Source organism: Podarcis bocagei (genome assembly GCF_964188305.1).
Source record: "Podarcis bocagei genome assembly, chromosome: 8".
Classification (NCBI taxonomy): Eukaryota; Metazoa; Chordata; class Lepidosauria; order Squamata; family Lacertidae; genus Podarcis; species Podarcis bocagei.
Window position 1 is genome coordinate 64,407,599 of NC_138133.1, and position 21,275 is coordinate 64,428,873.

Here is a 21,275-nt window from a genome sequence, read left to right on the forward strand (position 1 = left end):
TGGCAGTACAGAGGATGTGGGAGAGGAAAATGGGGATATTTTTGCAGGAGGTACATTTGCTCTAGTGAACTGCAATCCACTTTGCATTATTTGTTCTTTTTATATCCTGGATCTTCACTCTATTTATTGCTCATAATTCTGTTTCCTTTCAAGGACTGGCAGATGTGTTCTCTGTATTTTTAGACTTAAAAAAAGCAAAGCTTGAAATGAAGATAAATGTGCTAGATGCAGATAACAAGAGGGGTCTTCCCCCCATTTTGGTAGCAGTCTGCTTTTCCTAATCCCCTTAACTTCTCTGAATCTTTGGATGATTATGGGTCTTGATTTTATTATGCTTTATATGCAGATATCTTTTTTAGACCCAGTACAAAATTGGCTTTTCAGCTTACATTGCCCTTGTGTGCATAATATGAAATGCTACTGGTCTGAGGTGGCAGCAAGTCTTATCTACTTGGGACTCAGTGTGAGTGTGAATATTGGTTTATTCTGCTGCATTTTTTTAAGATTTATCAATAGATGAAAACTATTCTTATTCTTCTGTTGTTGTTGTTTATTAGAAATTGAGTAAGGGCAAGCCACATTTTTTGTCCTCTGGAGAACACTGTCTTTTAATCTAGCCTTAGGCATGTGTCATTGAAGAGGGGCGCTTTTTGTCTCAACATTATTGGCCAACAGAAGCCATTTCAACTATGGTCCATTAGAATTCTCCTTCTCTTCCTCCCCGCTTATTCTCTAAATCTCACTCTTCCTCTAATGAATTTGTAGTAGCGTACTTCAATCTAAATCTTTGAAGCAGCTTAGGCCGAGAGAGAGGCTGTATACCATACATTTAAGCTTTGTTTTCCACATCAGTTTATGGTGTGTGTGTGTGTGTGTGTGTGTGTGTGTGTGTGTGTAAAGTCCTTATGAAAATTCATTGGCATTTCACTACACATTTTTTCCTACTATGCATATTTATGCAAAGCAACACCTCCCTAATATAATGCATTTTGTAGATTATTTTCACTAATGTATGCATTTATAGGCACACTTAATATATGCATTTTTGTCCCCATTATTTGGCTGGAGAACTGCTTTACAAAATTCAGAGAATTGTGAATTTTGAAGAATGTCTGCTTTGGTTTGTGTACTGTTTCCGAAAGTGCACATTCTGTAAGTTTGCATTTTAATGCAAAGTGAAATGAATTCCTTCCCCATAACTAACTCTGATTCCAGTCCCAGCCAAAATGGGAGATGATGAGAGTAGGGATCCAACAATACCAGGAGTGCCATAGTATCCCTATCCCTGATGTATGTTATGCAAGAAAGTAGATTTACCTCTTAAATAAGTGTCTCTGGCAGCTTTAGCTGGTAGTTTTGAGAAATGCCCATTTGTAATGCATGAGTCATTCCTCCACCCACTTCCAAATTGACAGAATCACGTTGATCAGAGGAGAAAAGTGAAAAGAGCCGGAAGAAGAGGAACTCTCTCTCTCTCTCTCTTTCTACTTTTGTGTGTGTGGAGGGGTTGTGGTTTACATTTGGAGATCACACTGTCAAGAATCTATCCATTTTAAGCCTTGCTTCATTTGCCACGTGTTTCAAAGGAGGGGGCAGAGAAACTCACCAGCGCATCAACGCTGATTCTTCCAAGAAGTGTTCTCATCATGAGATTATATTTTTCTTCTCTCTTGATTTCACACACATTGTATTTTTAAAGCACGGCAGATTGCTTGGCTGATGAAAAAAAAAAAATCTCTGACAGGATGCAGCTGGTAATGCTAGCATTAGTGTATTGGAAAGTACAGCCAGAACATTCATGGTGATCCAATATGAGTCCCACCTCCTGCAACCAACACACTGCTCCCATTTCTCTGGCACAAGCCATCATTCAAGTAATCGACCAGTTATGGAACTGCTGCTGCTGCTGCTGCTAGAATATAAAAATTAACAGAGAGGGAAAACAGGAATACTGCCAGTGGTAATGGAATGTACAAGTATGTGTTAAAGGTGACATAACTGTGGGTTCTTATTACTTATTATCCTGGCATATAGGTTTATTTTTTTTAAAACACAACAACAATAGTGACCCAATCATTCCAATATCTAAATGAATTCCAGTTCTTATTCTAAAATCTAGTTTATTTGTTTTTAAATAAATAAATAAATTTTAAACAATACAATCCTATGCATGTCTACTTAGAATTCCTTTTTGTTTGATCAGGACAATGTGCACTGTACATTTAAAGGGTAAAGTGGGATCTGATCACCCAAAAGTAATTTCTGAACTGGTACAGTGATACCTCGGGTTAAGTACTTAATTCGTTCCGGAGGTCCGTACTTAACCTGAAGCTGTTCTTAACCTGAAGCACCACTTTAGCTAATGGGGCCTCCCATTGCCGCCATGCGATTTCTGTTCTCATCCTGAAGCAAAGTTCTTAACCCAAGGTACTATTTCTGGGTTAGCGGAGTCTGTAACCTGAAGCGTATGTAACCTGAAGCGTATGTAACCCGAGGTACCACTGTACTTGCTTTTATACGCTTGCACTTCTTGTTTTCAAAGCCGCCGTGAGAATTCAGCAGAATTGTAGTGTTCATTCCTCCGAAAACAATTTTCCTGAATAGAGTACACTTTTATGTGTCAGCTTCAATAATAAAGGCATTGATAGGCACACTTTCCCGTAATGTACACATCCTTTGCACACGTTTTTGGGTTGCATTGCAAAATTTGAAAAAGTTCACATTTTGAAGGATAGCTGCATTTCAGTTCATGCTTCAGGAATACAAATTAGGTAGCTTCAGATTAAAATGTGAATCAAATGGAATTTCTCCCCATCCTTACTGGAGGAATTAGCTTATCCAATAAATAGATAGTACTTCTTTCCTATATCCCCGCCCTCCCCCAGATTCCCCCCCAAGCCATCTATTTCTGAAACTTTGGCCCTGGTTTTCTAAAAATCCCAGCTGTAACTCAGTTGTTCCCAACCAGCAGATTATCAGACATATTCAGTACCCAACAACTTCCTTTATATTTCTGACAGCCAGATGCTAAGCATGCTCCATAAATGGGAGTTTAAGTAATTAGCAATCTGGACCCCAAAACCCATCCATATTATTATTTTGCTGACTTGTTAAACTGTAGCAGCTGTGTCCTTTGCCCATTATTCTTCCGGCCTTTGGCTGTAATTACTGCTTATCCCCCCCTCCCTCCTTCTCTTCTTCATTGCTTATATAAATGCTAATTATTCTCTCTTCATTTTCTTAGGTTTGGACACTTAATAGTTTAATAGTTGTTGTTATCTGCTTTTCCTGTCCTGGATATAGAAATGCTATCTGTGGTATGCAAAGTCATGGCTGACAGGACACTGCACATGGCCATATCAAAAGAAAGCAGCATTCTCTTAAAGCAGGGGTCAGCAAACTTTTTCAGCAGGGGGCCGGTCCACTGTCCCTCAGACCTTGTGGGGGGCCGGACTATATTTTTTTTTGGGGGGGGGGGAATGAATGAAATTGTAGTTCTCTATGGCTGCAAGTCTAATATAATAGTAGAAAGCATTTGCTACACAAAGCAAGTACCTATCAGCATACAAAACTAAGGAGAACCCCATTCCAAGGAAATGTAATAATAGTCTTTGTTGCCCTGGAATCTATTTACTTCAGGATTGATAATATTTGGACTACACATTATTTTGTTTCTTTCCTTAGCTTTCCTACAAAAGCTAACAGGGACTTTCCTTCCCCTTCATTACATTGCAGGTTTAGCTCCAGAGATTCAGTTGCTCTTTGAACAGACAGTACGGCCATCGTTTGAAAATGTCACATTTGTAAGTAAAATATTTTGAAATTTTGCGAAGGGAGAAAGGAAAATTTGCAACAGGATGGAAAGAGCAGACACTGGTACCTTGGGTTAAGAACTTAATTTGTTCCGGAGGTCCTTTCTTAACCTGAAACTGTTCTTAACCTGAGGTACCACTTTAGCTAATGGGGCCTCCCACTGCCACCACGCGATTTCTGTTCTCATCCTGAAGCAAAGTTCTTAACCAGAGGTACTATTTCTGGGTTAGTGGAGTCTGTAACCTGAAGCGTCTGTAACCCGAGGTACTACTGTAGTAGGGCAACTGTTGCAGAGTTCGTGCTTTTGGGATTAAACCCTAAATTGTCCAGGAGATCATAGTATTTAGTATGATTATAGCTGAGTTCAGATTCTTTTTTTTTAATTGGCGCTCAGGCTTCTTGTGGGAGCTGAATGCAGAACCAGCACGCTCTTCTTATGTTCCAAAACTTGCAGAAGTACAAAAGGGAAAATATTGGGGGGAAGCTCCTAATATAGCCCCACAATGATGAGCATGCTCAGATGCTATGGAATGCTGACTGACTTTTGCGGGTGGAATGAAACTGAGTATACTGGAAAAGCACATGGCAGGCTGCAACACTTAACAGGAACAATACTGTAGCATTTTTGTGCAGGTCACATTAGTTTGTTCTGTCTGAAACATGCAGGGGTGAGTGCCAATCCTTATGTGGCCAAAATGGTGACGTTTGCTCACAGGAGAGGTATCAGCAGGCTTAGGGGAGGAAAGTCAGAAACTGCCCAATAAACACTGAGCATTTTAGCAGCCGTGAAATGTCGAAAAAAAGTAAAGGAGGTGGGGGGAAATGGAATGGGCTAGTTGGCTGAAAGTCTGAGAATAAATAAATAAATAAATAAATAAATAAATAAATAAATAAATTATTATTTATACCCCGCCCATCTGGCTGGGCCTCCCCAGCCACTCTGGGCGGCTTCCATAAAACCAAAAATACAGTAAAATCACACGTTATAAACTTCCCTGAACAGGGCTGCCTTAAGATGTCTTCTGAATGTCAGGTAGTTGTTTATCGCTTTGACATCTGCTGGAAGGGCGTTCCACAGGGCGGGCGCCACTACCGAGAAGGCCCTCTGCCTGGTTCCCTGTAGCTTTGCTTCTCGCAATGAGGGAACCGCCAGAAGGCCCTCGGCGCTGGACCTCAGCGTCCGGGCAGAATGATGGGGGTGGAGACGCTCCTTCAGGTATACTGGACCGAGGCCGTTTAGGGCTTTAAAGGTCAGCACCAACACTTTGAATTGTGCTCGGAAACGTACTGGGAGCCAATGTAGGTCTTTCAAGACCGGTGTTATATGGTCTCGGCGGCCGCCCCCAGTCACCAGTCTAGCTGCCGCATTCTGGATTAGTTGTAGTTTCCGAGTCACCTTCAAAGGTAGCCCCATGTAGAGTGCATTGCAGTAGTCCAAGCGGGAGATAACCAGAGCATGCACCACTCTGGCGAGACAGTCCACAGGCAGATAGGGTCTCAGCCTACGTACCAGATGGAGCTGGTAAACAGCTGCCCTGGACACAGATTTGACCTGTGCCTCCATGGACAGCTGTGAGTCCAAAATGACTCCCAGGCTGCGCACCTGATCCTTCAGGGGCACAGTTACCCCATTCAGGACCAGGGAATCCTCCACACCTGCCCGCCTCCTGTCCCCCAAAAACAGTACTTCTGTCTTGTCAGGATTCAACCTCAATCTTTTAGCCGCCATCCATCCTCCAACCGCCTCCAGACATCAAAACCTGACTGATCAGCTGGCAGGCAGGCAGACTGACAGGAGAGGCTAGTTGAGATATAAGCCAAGGAGTGCTGAGAGTGGAATACTAAGTACTTGGCAAATTTTGTGTATAGTTCTGGTAACTGTATCTCAAAAGAGAAATTACAGAAATAGAAAAGGTGTGGAAGAGACCAGAATGACCACAGGTCTGGACCTAAAAAGAATAGATTACGCAACACCTTTTAGGGTTTGTTTAGACAAAAGGGTGAGTATGGAGATATGTGATAAAAGGTTAATAAAATGTGGATAGAGAGGAATGTTTCTTGTCTCTCTTCTCATAATGCTATATCATGGGGTCATCCAATGAAGTCGAATGTGGGGAAGGTTCAGGACAGACCAAAGAAAGTTGTTCTTCATGCAATGCATAATGTGAAAGTGGTCATAGACTTAGATGGCTTTAAAAGAGAATGGACAAATTCATGGATGGGGAAGCCTCCAACAGCTACTAGTAATTCTGGCTAGATAATACCTTCTGGAGCAGAGGCTGTCTGACTCTGAATACCAGTTTCCAGGGAACAATAGCAGGAAGCTGGTGGGCTTCCCATAGGCATCTGGTTGGTCGCTGTGGGCTTAGGTGGTCCTGTGCCAGCAGGCATCTTACTGTTTTCTTAAGTAAGCAATTTTTCATATGAAAACTGACCTAAAATAAAGTCAACATAGCTTTGCCACAGAGACTGTCAATGTTTAAACTCCATTTTTATGAAGTTCCTGCAACTTCCATACCATCAAATATTCATATTTCCCTTAAATATTGCATAATTCGGTGTGGTTAAAATTTAATGTTTTATTAATTAAGCAAGCAACATCCATTCCCCCCCAATAAATACTTTTCAACCTCATCTGGATCATACAGAAGAATCTTACCATTCTAGTCTGTGTTTCATGCTCTGCTTTATTGTGTTTCGATTGCCTAAAAGAGTCTGTGAAGAATACTGTGAGGCTGGTGAACCAAGTCTTCAACATACTGAAGAACTGTAAAGAACTCGGTGCATTTAGCAACTATGTGTAGGATGTGTTGCGGGTCTTGTCAAGCCATGAAGCTGAGTGGAGGATATCTTATTTAGTTTCATGTGAAATCTGCCTGTCCGGTGACACACTCTTAAAATTATGTAGACATTTGAATTGATTTAGCAAAACAAACATAACCATTCTCTTTAAAAGTGAGCTCAGGGTGGCTGAGTGCCTATCTATTTGGAAGGAGCAAATCTAGACGCTCCATCTGATGTAAGATGTTGTGGCTAAACCATTGTTGGGGACAGACAACCACCAACACATAATAACTCTGGTGCTTAAAGGATTGCACGGACTGCCCACATGTTAGCAAGCCAAGTTCAAGGTTCTTTAACCCTTAATAATTCAGCTCCAGTATACCTTAAAGCCCACACAATGCCTTATATCCCTGCCTCACCACTGAGATCTTTGTGAGAGTCTCTGTTAGTGGTCCCTAGTGGCTCAGATGCATGATTCGTATCCAGCAGGAGCTGTGCATTCAGGTATTGTGGACCACCCAGTTGAGATCAGACAGGCCTCCTCCCTGTTGAATTGCAGACACTTGACCAAAACCATACTATTTCAGCAGATATTTTAAGTAAGTTATACTATGCTATCAGTTTATGAAACTGATTTTTTTGTTTGTTTGTTTTAACGCCATATTATTTTGATAGATTATTTTCATGACTGTTGTGTAAACTGCTTTGTGGGCATCTCCGGAGAAATGCAGTCTATAAATATTGGAAATGAGCAAATTAAATCAGCACAGCCAAATCTAAGTTAGTGATTCCCACATATTTGGAGCACTCTCTACTTATGTAGAAATCCAGAAGCATTAAAATCAGGTGTGGGAACATTTTTCAGCATGAAGAGCTGTCACATTGCAGTAGTGAATGAGGACAGACCCACACATAACCATGCACCCTTAACATGCATACAGTCATGAACATGCAAAACTATTTCTCTTAGAGATAGTACACATTGGGGGTCAGCAAACTTTTTCAGCCGTGGGCCGGTCCACTGTCCCTCAGACCTTGTGGGGGGCTGGACTATATTTTGAAGGGGGGGAATGAATGAATTCCTACACCCCACAAATAACCCTGAGATGCATTTTAAATAAAAGCACACATTCTACTCATGTAAAAGCACACTGATTCCTGGACCGTCCATGGGCTGGATTGAGAAGACAATTGGGGCACATCTGGCCCCCGGGCCTTAGGTTGCCTACCTCTGGTACACATGATGTAAATTCACAACAAGGATTGTTGGCATCCATCTGTCTCAAGAGACAATGGAGTGCTCCTCCAGGGGTGAAGTCAAACTGCTGCATTAGCAGCTCCAAAGTGGCCTTCCTGGGACGCAAACCTGGGCAGTGTGTGTGGAGGTCCTAGGCTGCCCTAATGACAAGATCCCACTCTCAGCCTCACTGATGTGCTCCAAAGGAAAGCAGAGCAATACATCTGGCACCAGGACTTGTGGAATGTGGTGTACAAAGTGCCATCCAAATGTCTTAGGAATTCCACTCTGGATTTGTGTAGGGTTTATTCCTTAGCCTAATCTTCTCCCAAAGGTATTCCACAAGGCAGCGGAGGTTTAGGATCAGAGTTTTCCTTGTCTTAGATAGGCTACCTTCCTAGCTTGATGAGCCCCATCTGCCCATCACTTCCCTCTAAAGCACGTGCAGAAACCACCTTCTTGACTGTTGGACCCACTATTGGTCCTGTCCATTCAATCCACTGGAGCCTGTATTGACATACAGGGCAAGTCCCCAACTCACCAAGGGTTTGAGGCTCATCGACTACCTTCACCTGGTTTAGCCAGCCAGTTGAGGCCATTCCTGGGCTGTGATCACTGTCACTTGCTGGACAGTGGAGTCACAGGTGAGAGCTGAGTGCAGGGTAGACAAACTACCCCAGGAGGAGCATGATGTGTCCCCCACTAGAGGTACTGCCCTTCCCCTATCACCCTATTCACCCCACAACAAGAATATAGCATTGCATATTACCCTAGAAACTTGATTTATTTGATAATGCTGCTTCTTGTATGTTACCTTCACCAGAAAATGTGCTTGCTCGTAATGTGTGCATTTTCCTCTACCCCTGGTTTGGTAGATATGGAAATATCATTCTAAAGGGCAGGTTATGGGGCAGGTTATCAGGTGTTTCCAAAGGCTAAATATGACAAAGTTTTCAAACAGAAGCTGCCTGCCTACGAAAGCAAGCTACCAAGGACAGTAATAGTGAATATGCATATTTATAAAAAATTCCACAACAGCAGTGAGTCAGTCAAACTGGTGAACTGGAACCTTTTTTCCAGCATAATGAGGATTTTCACAGAGTCTTGTTTCAAGTGGTAAATCACTGTTCCCAGCCTAACCTTGGTTTTAATTAGTATTTAGATGTGTTTTCACATTTCTTTAAGCCTTCTTTGTAATTAGCATCCTCAATAAAATAAGTAACACATACGCATTTCAGTATTAGCCTATTTTCTGGCTCTAATGTAAACACACACACAAGCACACAAATCTCCAGGACAAATAATTAGTATTATTAATTTCTTTTGCATGTTAATAGCAATATTTTCTGAAACTAGATAAAGATTAGCTTATAGTCATTTTGGCATTTGAAAATTCTCCTTAACAAGTTGAATGTATTATCTAGAACAATTACTTTTATTTGTAAGATGAGATTTGTACTGTTCAGCATTGCTGTAATGTATGAAGACACCTTTAAAATGGTTCCTTTTAAAATAATGTTATTCCTTATACTTAATGTTATTCCTTTTACTGTGATAAAGTACATAACAGGGTATTGGAAAACATCTCACAATGGTGCATTAAACTGAGTTTCAATAATACTAGCTTTTTTCTATCGAAAACTGTATCCTCTCTGTATGTGTACGGTCATGAACATCATTTGATTGACAGCTCAACAATCCAATCCTAAACAAACAAACCCTACACAGAGTTTTGTGTGCTTACGCTGTTGGCATTAATTGGCTTAAGTGTACCTAAGCATGTGCTGGATTGTGGCCACTGTTTCAGTGGAAATTACTTCCAAATAAGTGGGTTAGCATCCAAGGTCAAGACACTTAAAGCTTAGAAAGATTAGGTTACTGGCAAAAAAAACTATGAGGGGAAAAAAAGCAACAAGAGGCTTTAGAAAGAAAGAAAAAACTCTCTCCAAACCAACACTCTTGCAAAACTTGTTGCCATGGTAGCAGAAAAGGAAGTTAATAGTCCAGTCCTAGAGCGCTTGAGCTGTGGATAAAATGATGTTGTCTGGCTCCCTTCTTGCTATCAAGATACAGTAGAAGATGCATTTAGCATAACCAGGGAAACACAAAACTTCCTCACCCAGTGAAAGCTTTATTTGTTTCCCTACAGAAAATTACTTCTCCCCCAGCCCTGAAAAATAAATAAATCAACAAGCACTGTAACTCGGGTAACCAGCTCTTACATACCCTCCGTGTCCTGATTTTCCAGGGACAGTCCCAGAATTACAGAAGCCATCCTAGTTTCTGATTTGATCCCAGAATGTTCCGGTTTCCTTTTTCTCTCTCTCCACATCTTGGAGAACAATTAAAAGTGTGTGTGTGTGTGTGTGTGTGTGTGTGTCGGCATAGAGTCCTGTTTATAATGAAAATAAAATACCTGCACCAAATGAAGGAAATTGTGAAGCAGGCATACGAAGCCCTTCCTATAATTTTGAAGGAAATCCATTTTAAATTCTTTAATTGCACTGCTTCAGCAGCCAGCCATTTTTTAAGGAAACCCGTGGAGTGTTTATTCCTTTATTGTAAATGGAGCCTGATACTGTCTACTCAGATGTAAATCCCAATATATTCAATGGAGCTTACTTTCAAGTAACTGGGAAAAGACTGTTCAGCCTTACAATGCAATCCTAAGCATTTTTACTCAGAACTAAGTTCCACTGTGTTGAATAGGATTTACTCTCTGGTATGTTCCTGATCATTCTCACAGTTTCCGTTGCTGTTGTTGTTGTTATTGTTATATCTTGACTTTTTCCATGACAGGGACTTAAGACAGCTTACAGCTAAAATTTTATTTCATTCCATTTATATAATAATAATAATAATAATAATAATAATAATAATAATAATAATAATAATTTATTTATACCCCGCCCATCTGGCTGAGTTTCCCCAGCCACTCTGGGCGGCTCCCAATCAAGTGTTAAAAACAGTACAGCGTTACATATTAAAAACTTCCCTGAACAGGGCTGCCTTAAGATGTCTTCTGAATGTCAGGTAATTGTTTATCTCTTTGACATCTGATGGGAGGGCGTTCCACAGGGCGGGCGCCACTACCGAGAAGACCCTCTGTCTGGTTCCCTGTAGCCTCACTTCTCGTAAATAGGGAACTGCCAGAAGGCCCTCGGTGCTGGATCTCAGTGTCCAGGCTGAAAGATGCGGGTGGAGGCGCTCCTTCAGGTATATAGGACCGAGGCCGTTTAGGGCTTTAAAGGTCAGCACCAACACTTTGAATCGTGCTTGGAAACGTACTGTGAGCCAATGCAGATCTCTCAGTGTTATGTGGTCCCGGCGGTCACTCCCAGTCACCAGTCTAGCTGCCCCATTCTCGATTAATTGCAGTTTCTGGGTCACCTTCAAAGGTAGCCCCACGTAGAGCGCATTGCAGTAGTCCAAGCGTGAGATAACTAGAGCATGTACCACTCTGGCGAGACAGCTCACGGGCAGGTAGGGTCTTAGCCTGCGTACCAGGTGGAGCTGGTAGACAGCTGCCCTGGACACAGAGTTAACCTGCGCCTCCATGGACAGCTGTGAGTCCAAAATGACTCCCAGGCTGCGCACCTGGTCCTTCAGGGGCACAGTTACCCCATTCAGGACCAGGGAATCCCCCACATCCACCCACCCCCTGTGCCCCCAAAACAGTACTTCTGTCTTGTCAGGATCCAACCTAAATCCAAAATGGCTGGGTCTAAAGATGTTTTTTTAAGAAGCGGTTTAATGACCGCCTCTTTCAGCGGGTCTGGGAAGGCTCCCTCACAGTGGGAAGCATTCACCACCCTGCAGAGCCCATCGCCCAGCCCTTCCCGGCTTGCTTTTATCAACCAGGATGGGCAAGGATCAAGGAGACAGGTGGTTGGTTTCACTTGTCCAAGCAGCCTGTCCATTTATCTGTTGAAGGTGTTTTTGTTTACAACAGTTGCACTTTTTTCCTTTTCCTTTCAACAATCCTGTGACATAGGCAAAGAGCTTGTAATTGGCTCAAGGTGACAGATGCACATGTTCATATGATATATGTGTGTGGTGATATCAAATGCAGAGGACACTTCCTGATGTGTACTGGAATGTCCCTGCAGTTTCAAAGGAACAACTGGGAACCTTAAAGAACATTCCAGATTGTTCCCTGGGACTTGTATTAGACATATTTTTAATTTGAGGCCAAATGCAAGTCCTGCTGGGAATGACTCTACCTGGGAGCTCCCAACTGGACTCCTGTGTGGAGCTAACCCCTGCTGAAAACTGGTCAGATGGAACTGAGGAGAAAGATGCTCATTTCACCTTTGAAGGAAGGGAGATACAGGTCAACTCCAGGTTTGAGGAAGTTTGAAGAAGTCTTACTGACTTCAGGCACCTACCTGCTTCTGTCCCACCTGTACCATCACCAGCATAGCAAGGAATTTGAGGTGATGGGGGACAGGTGGCTTGAAGGCCAATGTGTAAGTGACTGGAGGAGCAATGACTTATTGAATTGAAATTGAAATACTTTGTTGTCACTTGTACAACTTGTATACATTGAGATTACATGAGCACCCCCCAGTCAGCTCTCTTAGTCTTAATTCCCCTCATTTACTGACGCACACCCACCAAACCCAAAAGTCACTTGCCCTGTTGTTATATTTTCATTCAGCAGCTTAACAGCCCACAGATAGAAGCTGTTCTTTACCCTGTTGGTGTGACTAATCATGCTTCTATATCTTCTGCCTGAGAGCAGGAGATCAAGAAAGTGCCAGCCAAGGTGTGAATCATCCCTGAGAATTTTCCTCACTCTCCTGAGGCAACGTTCTTCCGCTATTTCATCCAGCGGATTCACGGGACAGCCCATAATATCTTGCGCTGTATTTACCACCCTCTGTAGACATTTCCTATCAGTTGATGTCAAACCAGCGTACTGAACCGTGATGCAGTATATATTATATACTGTATATTTAATTGCTTTGTTTAAAGATTTATTCACATTCCAAGATGGTGCAGAACAACAACAACAACAATTGATTTAAAGAAATGTAAAACATTAAAATATCAACGGAAATCAACAGTAAACACAGCAGTGATCCAGGGCAAATTAAAATCCGATTGTCATTCCCTGGAATTAACATTCATTTATTTAAGGGCTTTGCTTTCCCTTCTCTGTCTTGGTTTAAAATCCAAGCCAGTAAGCAACCTTTGGGACCACAGTGCTCATATTGTATTTGACTGTGAGCATTGCAAGTTGCTGAGATTCATCCAGGAAAAATGAAAGTTGGCTACATTATATCACTGATTACCTGTGGAAAGCTAGCATTCTAGCAGTTAACATTTGCACGACTAACATGCCCTCAGATTAACACAGTATCCCTGCTCCCACCCGAAAAACTTAATAGGCTTCCAGTGATCTCATAACATCTATTTCAATCTTTTGGAATCCATCCTAAATAAGAATAATGCATTTAATAAAAATCTCCCTGCTCACAATCACAGATGTTTCTGAAGAGCTAAGGAGTGGCCAGATCTAGGAATTCTTTTCCTATGACCATCCTTAGGTGGCTTTGGGTGCTGCATAATTTGTGTACATATTAAATTAAGCTGCTTCTCTAAGGGACCAGTATCTCTGTAGCTGGGGAATCGTGATGTTTTGAAATCCAGATTTGAAATGAACAGGGAGGAAAATGATTACAAGTAATCTGCCAATAAATTAGCGTCATGAAATAATTTTGGGTTGGTTATATTTATATGGGCTGTAAATGTGACAAAATTCAGAATACAGAATATTATGGCACTTTACTGAAGCCAATACAGAAAGGTACATATTGTTGCCTAAACATGCCATATATCTAGTCTAATTTTATGGCACAGATAAGACATATTGCAGTTCTTTGTATAATACAATAAATTTGCTCATTTTTGCTATCCAATATAAATAAATCCTGCTCACAACATATAATTAGAATGTAATAATCAGGGGAAAATACAGATGAATGTAATAATTGCAGATTGTAGGTTTATGTACACACACAAATTGTAATGATTTAAAATGTACATAAACACATGGATTAATTCATAAATTGAGAAGAGTCACTTTTCCCTTAAGTCATTAAACCAAAAAGCCCTGAAAAAGTACTTTTGGGGGGAGCAAGAACACAGTGAGAGAGCTCATGAGAATGCGGCACCCAAAATGGCCACTGAGATCTCACAGAAAACTTGATTGTCCCATTTTTTTTTCCTGGGGTCATTGGGAGGCATGTAGTTGGAAAATAAAACCCAGAAACTCTAGCTCACAAGAAGAATCACATTAGCATTCTTTGGATTGTGACAATTGTCTCTTTGAAAATAATATCCCTACTGTTTACCCTAAGGTCCCAGGATGGGTTACAACAATGTAAAATCTAACATTAAACACAGTTTAAAACAACTTGCCATCATAAAATACAGGGTGGGTCCTAAACATATTTATCTCAGGTGGCAAAGGTGAAGGAATTTATCATGTCACAATTGTTATTTAGATGGTTTAGAAAAACAACAACCCTTAATATAAAACATTGAGCTAACTTGTGTGGCTTTCTATTATTATTGTGTTGCATTTGTGTTGTATTGTTTTCCATCTTTTAGAATTCCACAGCTGATTTGGAATTGTTTCCAAAGATTGACAGTTCCTTTGTGACCACTAGGAACTTCTTAAATAGCATTGTTAAATGACTTGAGATGACTGCTGATGGCACCGTAATTTTCTCGGGCTGGTGGCATTTTAATTTTCCCATTGGGGTTTTGATATATATTTTCATTAACATCATTTTAATATGGAATTATTATTTTTTAAACCCTTAGAATTAATATTCCCTACCTTGCACTCAATATTCCTCATTAGTTTTATGAATGCTGGAGGGAAAACTGTGTGCTTATTAATCTTGGATAATTTTTGGTTAAATAGCAATTTATGGGAAGAGCATAATATATTCCGAGTCATCCACCCTCATTCTGGGTCATATATATATGAAGAGCAGAAATGGTGAACAGGTTATGCTAACTTTCTAATGAGAAAATATTGAATATTATTCTCTTAATGGTAACATGCTTTCTTTTAATTCATATGCAATTTCCCACAAATAATCCAATTCTGTACTCCTTGTGACACCCACAAGGTATACTAGACTAGTTTCTTGAGAATGTCTGAGCACCACTTTGAACAGCTTTGGGTAGTGTTCATGCAGTCTGGGTTGTTAATGTTTAATTGTGGTGCCAAGGGGATGGATAGTCCTACACAACAGGTCAGACTCAATAGTCCTTTGGTCCTTGCCAGCCCTTATGAATCTATGCTTTCATGATCCAATAACTTTTTCTGATTTGTCTGTGCAAGCTTAGATAATGTAAAGGTAAAAAAGGTAAAGGACCCCTGGACGGTTAAGACCAGTCAAAGGTGTCTATGAGGTTGCAGCGCTCTTCTCACTTTCAGGCCAAGGGAGCTGGCGTTTGCCCACAGACAGCTTTTCAGGTCATGTGGCCATCATGACTAAACCACCTCTGGGGCAACGGAACACCGTGATGGAAACCAGAGAGCACAGAAACACCATTTACCTTCCTACCGCAGCAGTACCTATTTATCTACTTGCACTGGTGTGCTTTTGAACTGCTAGGTTGGCAGGAGCTGGGACAGTGCAACAGGAACTCTGTCGCAGGGATTCAAACCGCCAACCTACTGATCAGCAATCCCAAGAGGCTCAGTGGTTTAGACCACAGCGTCACCCGCAACCCCTTAGATAATGAATGCCTTTCTAACTAGCACATACTGTGTTTTTCCGTGTATAAGATGAGGTTTTTTGCTTTTAAAAAATAGTAAAAAATTGGGGGACGTCTTGTACACGGAACTTGGGCATCTGGGGGAATTTTTTTAATATTTAAGCATATATCCGGGATTTTGGCTTGGGCACACTGAGGTGGCCCCTCCTGGTGCTGTCCCCCCTTTCTCCTCCCCTTCCGGGCTGCATGCTGGCGACTGGCTCACCTCCTGAAGCCCCCGCTGCCTCGACCACAGGATCGAGAGCAGCTGCCACCGCCACCGCTGAGAGCTGCCTCAGCTACCTCTCCTTGCCCTTCTTCCCTTGCCCCCCTCTTCCCCTCTCAAACTCCCACCCTGCCCGCAGCCTGCTCACCACCTTCCTCAGCTCAGTTTGCTCGACGGCATGGCCCGGCGCAGAGTGGGTTCTGCCTTCCCCCAGGTCTTCCTCGGTACCCTGCTTGGGAGCCTCCTTCCCCCCACTTCCCCGCAGCAGCAGCTGCCACCGAGGGGGAGCAGGTGGTGCCTCAGTCGCTACCTTTGCTTCTGCACCACGGTGCACTGCATGCACCTCATGCTGGAAACTTTGAGGGCGATTGCTCCCCAAAAGATCAACAACTTGCCACCACCAATCATCCAGATTTTGCTTTCTATTTTAGGCTTTCATTTTCTTAATTTTGGGTTTTAAAAAAATAGGGGTCGTCTTATACATGGAAAAATACAGTACTTTTCTTGATACATAAAACAGAACTACAGTGGACGCTCGGGTTGCGAACATGATCCATGCGGGATGTGCGCACGCGCGGGTTGCGATTTGGCACTTCGCGCATGCACAAAGCGCAATTTGGCGCTTCTGTGCTTGCGCAACTGCCGAAACCCGGAAGTAACCTGTTCTGGTACTTCCGGGTTTCGGCGGGTCTGTAACCTGAAAAAACGTAACCTGAAGCGTCTGTAACCCAAGGTATGACTGTATTGTGGACATTTGTCTGTGCTGCTGATGTGACTTTTAAAGTGGTCAACATGGTGATCTCTAGATGTTGTTGGACTACAGTTCCCACCATCCCTGATCATACTGGCTGCAACTGATGGGAGTTGGAGTTCAGCAACATCTACAAGGTGCCATGTCAGCTATCCCTGTATTATAGCAAGGTGTGCTACTAGTCCCTCCAGCAACTAACGGCCATTTTGTTCTCCCCTTATCTTTGCACCCCCCCCTTCACTGTTGGCATGCTTATCCTCTCCAGTGCTTGAGCAGAAGTTACTTTCATTTGAACATATATGAAACTATCTTAATTGGATGAGCTCAGATATGAATCAGATTGGCTCCCTCCAATTGGAGAACAGTTCATCTTACTCTGAGCTGATATGGTATGCTGCTGTGCTGCTCACACATAATTCCAGGTGTCCCCAGTTGTGCTTTCAAGTTCCTGGTGAAAAGCTTTGTGATCTCATAGAGATTTATGTTTCTGCATACATATTGCCTCTGTTCGATTAAGATGATTCTCTGTTGCAGTCCTGCAGTTAAGTACTATTGGTAGGGTGGCAGTTAGAGATTCTCATTTCTAGGATGTCACACACCCTTGCCTTCCTTAGATGATGAGACCCTATTGCCCAATTTTCATTGAATTGGGTTTGCTAATATTATGTTTCAGGATATATATGTGTGTGTTTGTGTGTGTGTGCGCGCACTATAACTTCAGTTTGGGGAACTGAGTTTCAATGTGTGGGAAACATCTGAATGTTTTGCACGAATGGTCTTAATTTGCATAATTCTGCTCCAAGTGAACTCACGGGATTTTCCTTTGTTTATTCTGGAATGCTGTCTTTTATTGAATTTAAATGGCTGCTTCTAAAGTGATTGACCCTGCAAGTCTCTGCTTTCTCCTACTTCCATCTCTCCTCACTTGTCACTTTCTGACTCCCAGCCATTATTAGTTTCGTAGCAACGGGGATCACATTGTGTGGCAGTCCGCAGGTTGTGTGCATTTTCTTGTTTCCGTTGTGGGTCAAGGCACTTATCCAGGAGCTGAACACAGGAGGTGTAATAGCTGGATTTTATGTAGGCTTCCCCCAAGAAGTGTTTTGTGGAATAAAACTTATATCCCTTTTGGTTCCTGCAAATATCCCTTAAATAGGTATATTGCTTTATGCTGCGTACTAGCTCAAGAATTGCTCCCAGGTGTTTCCTTACAACAATGATATATACCTTACTTACTGCACCTTTAATCAGATCAGTTGCAACAAGCTGCCCTTTTGTCCATTCATGGTAGTCAAAACTGAGAGTACTTTATTTGTTTTAAAAGCTCTTCCTAAAGTACAATCTGGTCTATAGAGTTTGAGGAGCGTTAGTAAGAAAAATGTTTAATTTAGGGCTACAATTAACGTATTCATTAGTTACATGCAGTTTTCATTTGTGTATCTTAGTACAGGGTCTTTGCCTTCTACAAATGAAAACCAACTTGGTATATGTGTGTGTATATATATATATATGTATATATGCATATCTGACTGAGTGAAAGAGACAGTTGTTCAAAAAAGCTGGGTGGTTCTGAGAGAAACATATGCCAGTGTTTTGATAGTAACCTCCTTATGCAGGGAACGCTATTCTTCTTATTTGAGAACAGTTATTGAATTCTAATGTGTCCTGCAGTGATAATATTCCATGACATGTTGTTTAGAAATGAGGTATTTTATGTAAAATCATATAAATTAAATCATGAAGTCTTGGAGGGATTATAAAATTAGGTAGTTCTTGAAGTTAGGCCACCAAAGGCTAGATAATTGAAAAAACATTGGGTTTAAACTATTCACCATTGTTCTCTCTTTCTTTGCAGGATGATCTCAAGTTTAAATATATTAGAAAAGAGACAGAAAAGGAATGGAAGCATACAAAGGTAATAAAATAATGGAGAATATTTTGAGCAGGCTTGGGAAGGAAAACATTGCTTTGATTACTCCTAATAGGGCACTGGGTTTTTTTTTTTAAGGTTAAATAATTTCCATCAGTTACAGTCCACTGTTTAAACAATATGAATCAATAAATGCTGTTTCTTGCTTACTGAAGTGAATGGAGTTACTGGAACCTTCCTGTGAGTAGCCTATATTATGATTGCTTACTAGATATTGAAGTACTGGTTGTTAGGTTTTAATATCCAATATTTTTCTCCCTATTATCAGGATATCATATTGAAGGATGCATTGTTCTATAATGGCATTTGTCCTGGTGTCGGAAAATGGATCCACAAACATCTGATTTCCAACTGGGGTGAGAAAAGGAATCAAGAGGATGCCCACGTTTCTACCTATAGATGATTTCTGTAAAACAACATGGATATTCAGTGTAAACAAACAGTTTAGCCATTGCTTATTTCCTCCCTCCACTCTTCTGTTGTCCTTGTGGCTTTTTTCAAAATTACTTCTGTTTCCCATTCACTACTGTCAATAGCCCAGTGTGCTACTGTTATTCGTTTCTTTGTGGTATCCTTTCCTTTGTCCAGCTCCTCTTGATTCCTGTATTATAAAACCATTTAATGTTCCTATTTCAGTTCATTTTTAATAATAATAGTAGTAGGAAAGGTTATTCCATTTAGAATAATTTAGTTAGCCTGAAGAAGCCTATGGAAAATATCAGGGTCAACAGCTTTCTGGATCAGCGTTCTCCATATTTAATTAAACTGGGTTTTCTTATTTTTAAAAAAACACACACATGCAAGTAAAGAAAAAATGGACCAAGACCCTAAACATAAAATTATGTTGCTATGTAGTGAAATGAATTTGTTTTAGGAGTTAATTGATTTAATTAATTAAGAACATTAAGCAGTCTGCTGGATCAGGCCAACAGCCCATCTAGTCCAGTATCCTGTTCTCACAGCAGATGACCAGATGCCTGTAGGAAACCCAGAGGCAAGATTTAAACACAAGGTCACTCTAACCCTCCAATGGCTTTCAGTAAGTGGCATTCTGAAGCATTGACACCTCCAACTGTGGAGGCAGATCATAGTCATCATGGCTAGTAGCTACTGATAGCCTTCTCCTCCATGAATTTATCCAATCCTTTAAAAAAGCCATCTTGGTTGGTGAACATGACTAAGTTACATCAATTAATTTCAACGGGCCTCTTCTGAGAAAAACTTGGTTGAATACTACCCATAGTAAAAGCACAAACAGATTTTTACAGAATGCTTGTAAATTATTTGGGTATGTATATATTATCTCACATCATTAACTGTTGGGAGTTGATGTGCCTCAACATGGTGTGATATTATTTCACACATGGTCTTAAATAGGTATTATGTATAAAATGAGATAGAAACACAAAGTAATACCAGGTCTGTGTTTCCCAGATGAGTCCCCCCCACATGTAATCCCTCAGATCCCTCTGTTATTCTGACTTAATTCCTTTCTGACCTCAAAGACTGTGACTAGACTGTGGTATGAGCAAAACACTTCCACTGAGCTCTCATGCATCTCACATCTGTGGCAGAAGTCATGCAGAGCTCCCATTTATGTGTTTGTCCTGGAAGTGGCCGCAAGCCAGGGAGATGCTTGGCACATCAAAAAAACAAGGTCCTCCTTACTCCATGTGACTTTGATTCTGGCCCAGAGGATCACCTGAAGGAGCACATTTTGACTCCTATGAACAGCGCACACATCCCTACCCCAAGTTTCTATGGAAACAGTAGTGCTTTTTGGATCAACTGTAATTTATGAGAAGCACCATAGAGTTGCAGGGCTGGGAAGGGCAAGGGGATAAAACATTGATGCTTTCCATTTCCATCTAATCAGCCTATTCTTAGGAACTTGGCACAGGGGATGTGGGAGGGAATAGTCGAATCATAGTTGGAAGGGACAATGAGGGTCATTGCAATAGCTGGAAGAGGAAAGCAAAGGTGCCAGTACTGCGTACTGTTGAGTAACGCCAGAAAAAAAGTGCTGGTTCTAGCCGTTAATCATGCTTCTGTTACATTTACACGTTATAATTTGCACGCTCTGTTCTAAAGGGGCTACATTGGCTGCCATTTCATTTCTGGACCTAATTCAAGGTATTCACATTAGTGTTCAAAGCCTTAAATTACTCGGGCCCCAAATATCTGAAAGACTGCCTCCTTCCAACAGACCCCTCTAGCCTCTTGGTAATTCCATCTCCCTTAGATGCTTGGCAGTTATGGTGGCCTGGGTGAGGGCATTATCTGTGGCAGTCCCTAAGCTGTAGAATACCCTAGCTTCTTTATGGCTTTTGGTGAATGCTGAAGATGCAGCTCTTTGTTTGCTCTTTGATATCTGAGATGTGTGTTTTCATGGCCTGCCCTATTCCTGCAATAGTAATTTGTTATATCCTGAGAGCTGCTGGTGAAGGGTGAGTACTACTACTACTAACTGGACACAGAAGTAACACAGGAGTAACTCACACTCATACAAAGGATACAAATAACTAAGCAAAGAAATACTGGGAATCTTGCATTGTCTAGAAAATAGTTGCTGTGTGAAATCAGATGGATGGTGTTGTTTTATATTATGGCCCTAAGGTCCTGTCTAAACATTCAAATTTGGGGCATATTTAGTGGATGGGTGCCCCTCTCTGAAACATAAAATAGTTTTTGATGTGGACATTCCATGCAGAGGTCCATACTACATGTGATTTTCCCCAATTTACATGATCTC

The 21,275-nt window shown here is 41.4% G+C and overlaps 1 protein-coding gene across 1 annotated transcript in view; it reads left to right on the forward strand.

Annotated features, from left to right (window-relative positions):
• Positions 1-18,994, forward strand: part of CNBD1 (cyclic nucleotide binding domain containing 1) — a 137,192-nt gene extending 118,198 nt beyond the window's left edge. The window contains exons 11-13 of the mRNA XM_081204838.1: positions 3,736-3,803; positions 18,449-18,508; positions 18,792-18,994. Coding sequence (XP_081060964.1) covers positions 3,736-3,803; positions 18,449-18,508; positions 18,792-18,926 — 263 coding nt within the window. The 3' untranslated portion in view covers positions 18,927-18,994. The remainder of the gene's footprint in view (positions 1-3,735; positions 3,804-18,448; positions 18,509-18,791) is intronic.
• Positions 18,995-21,275: the final 2,281 nt, after the last annotated feature.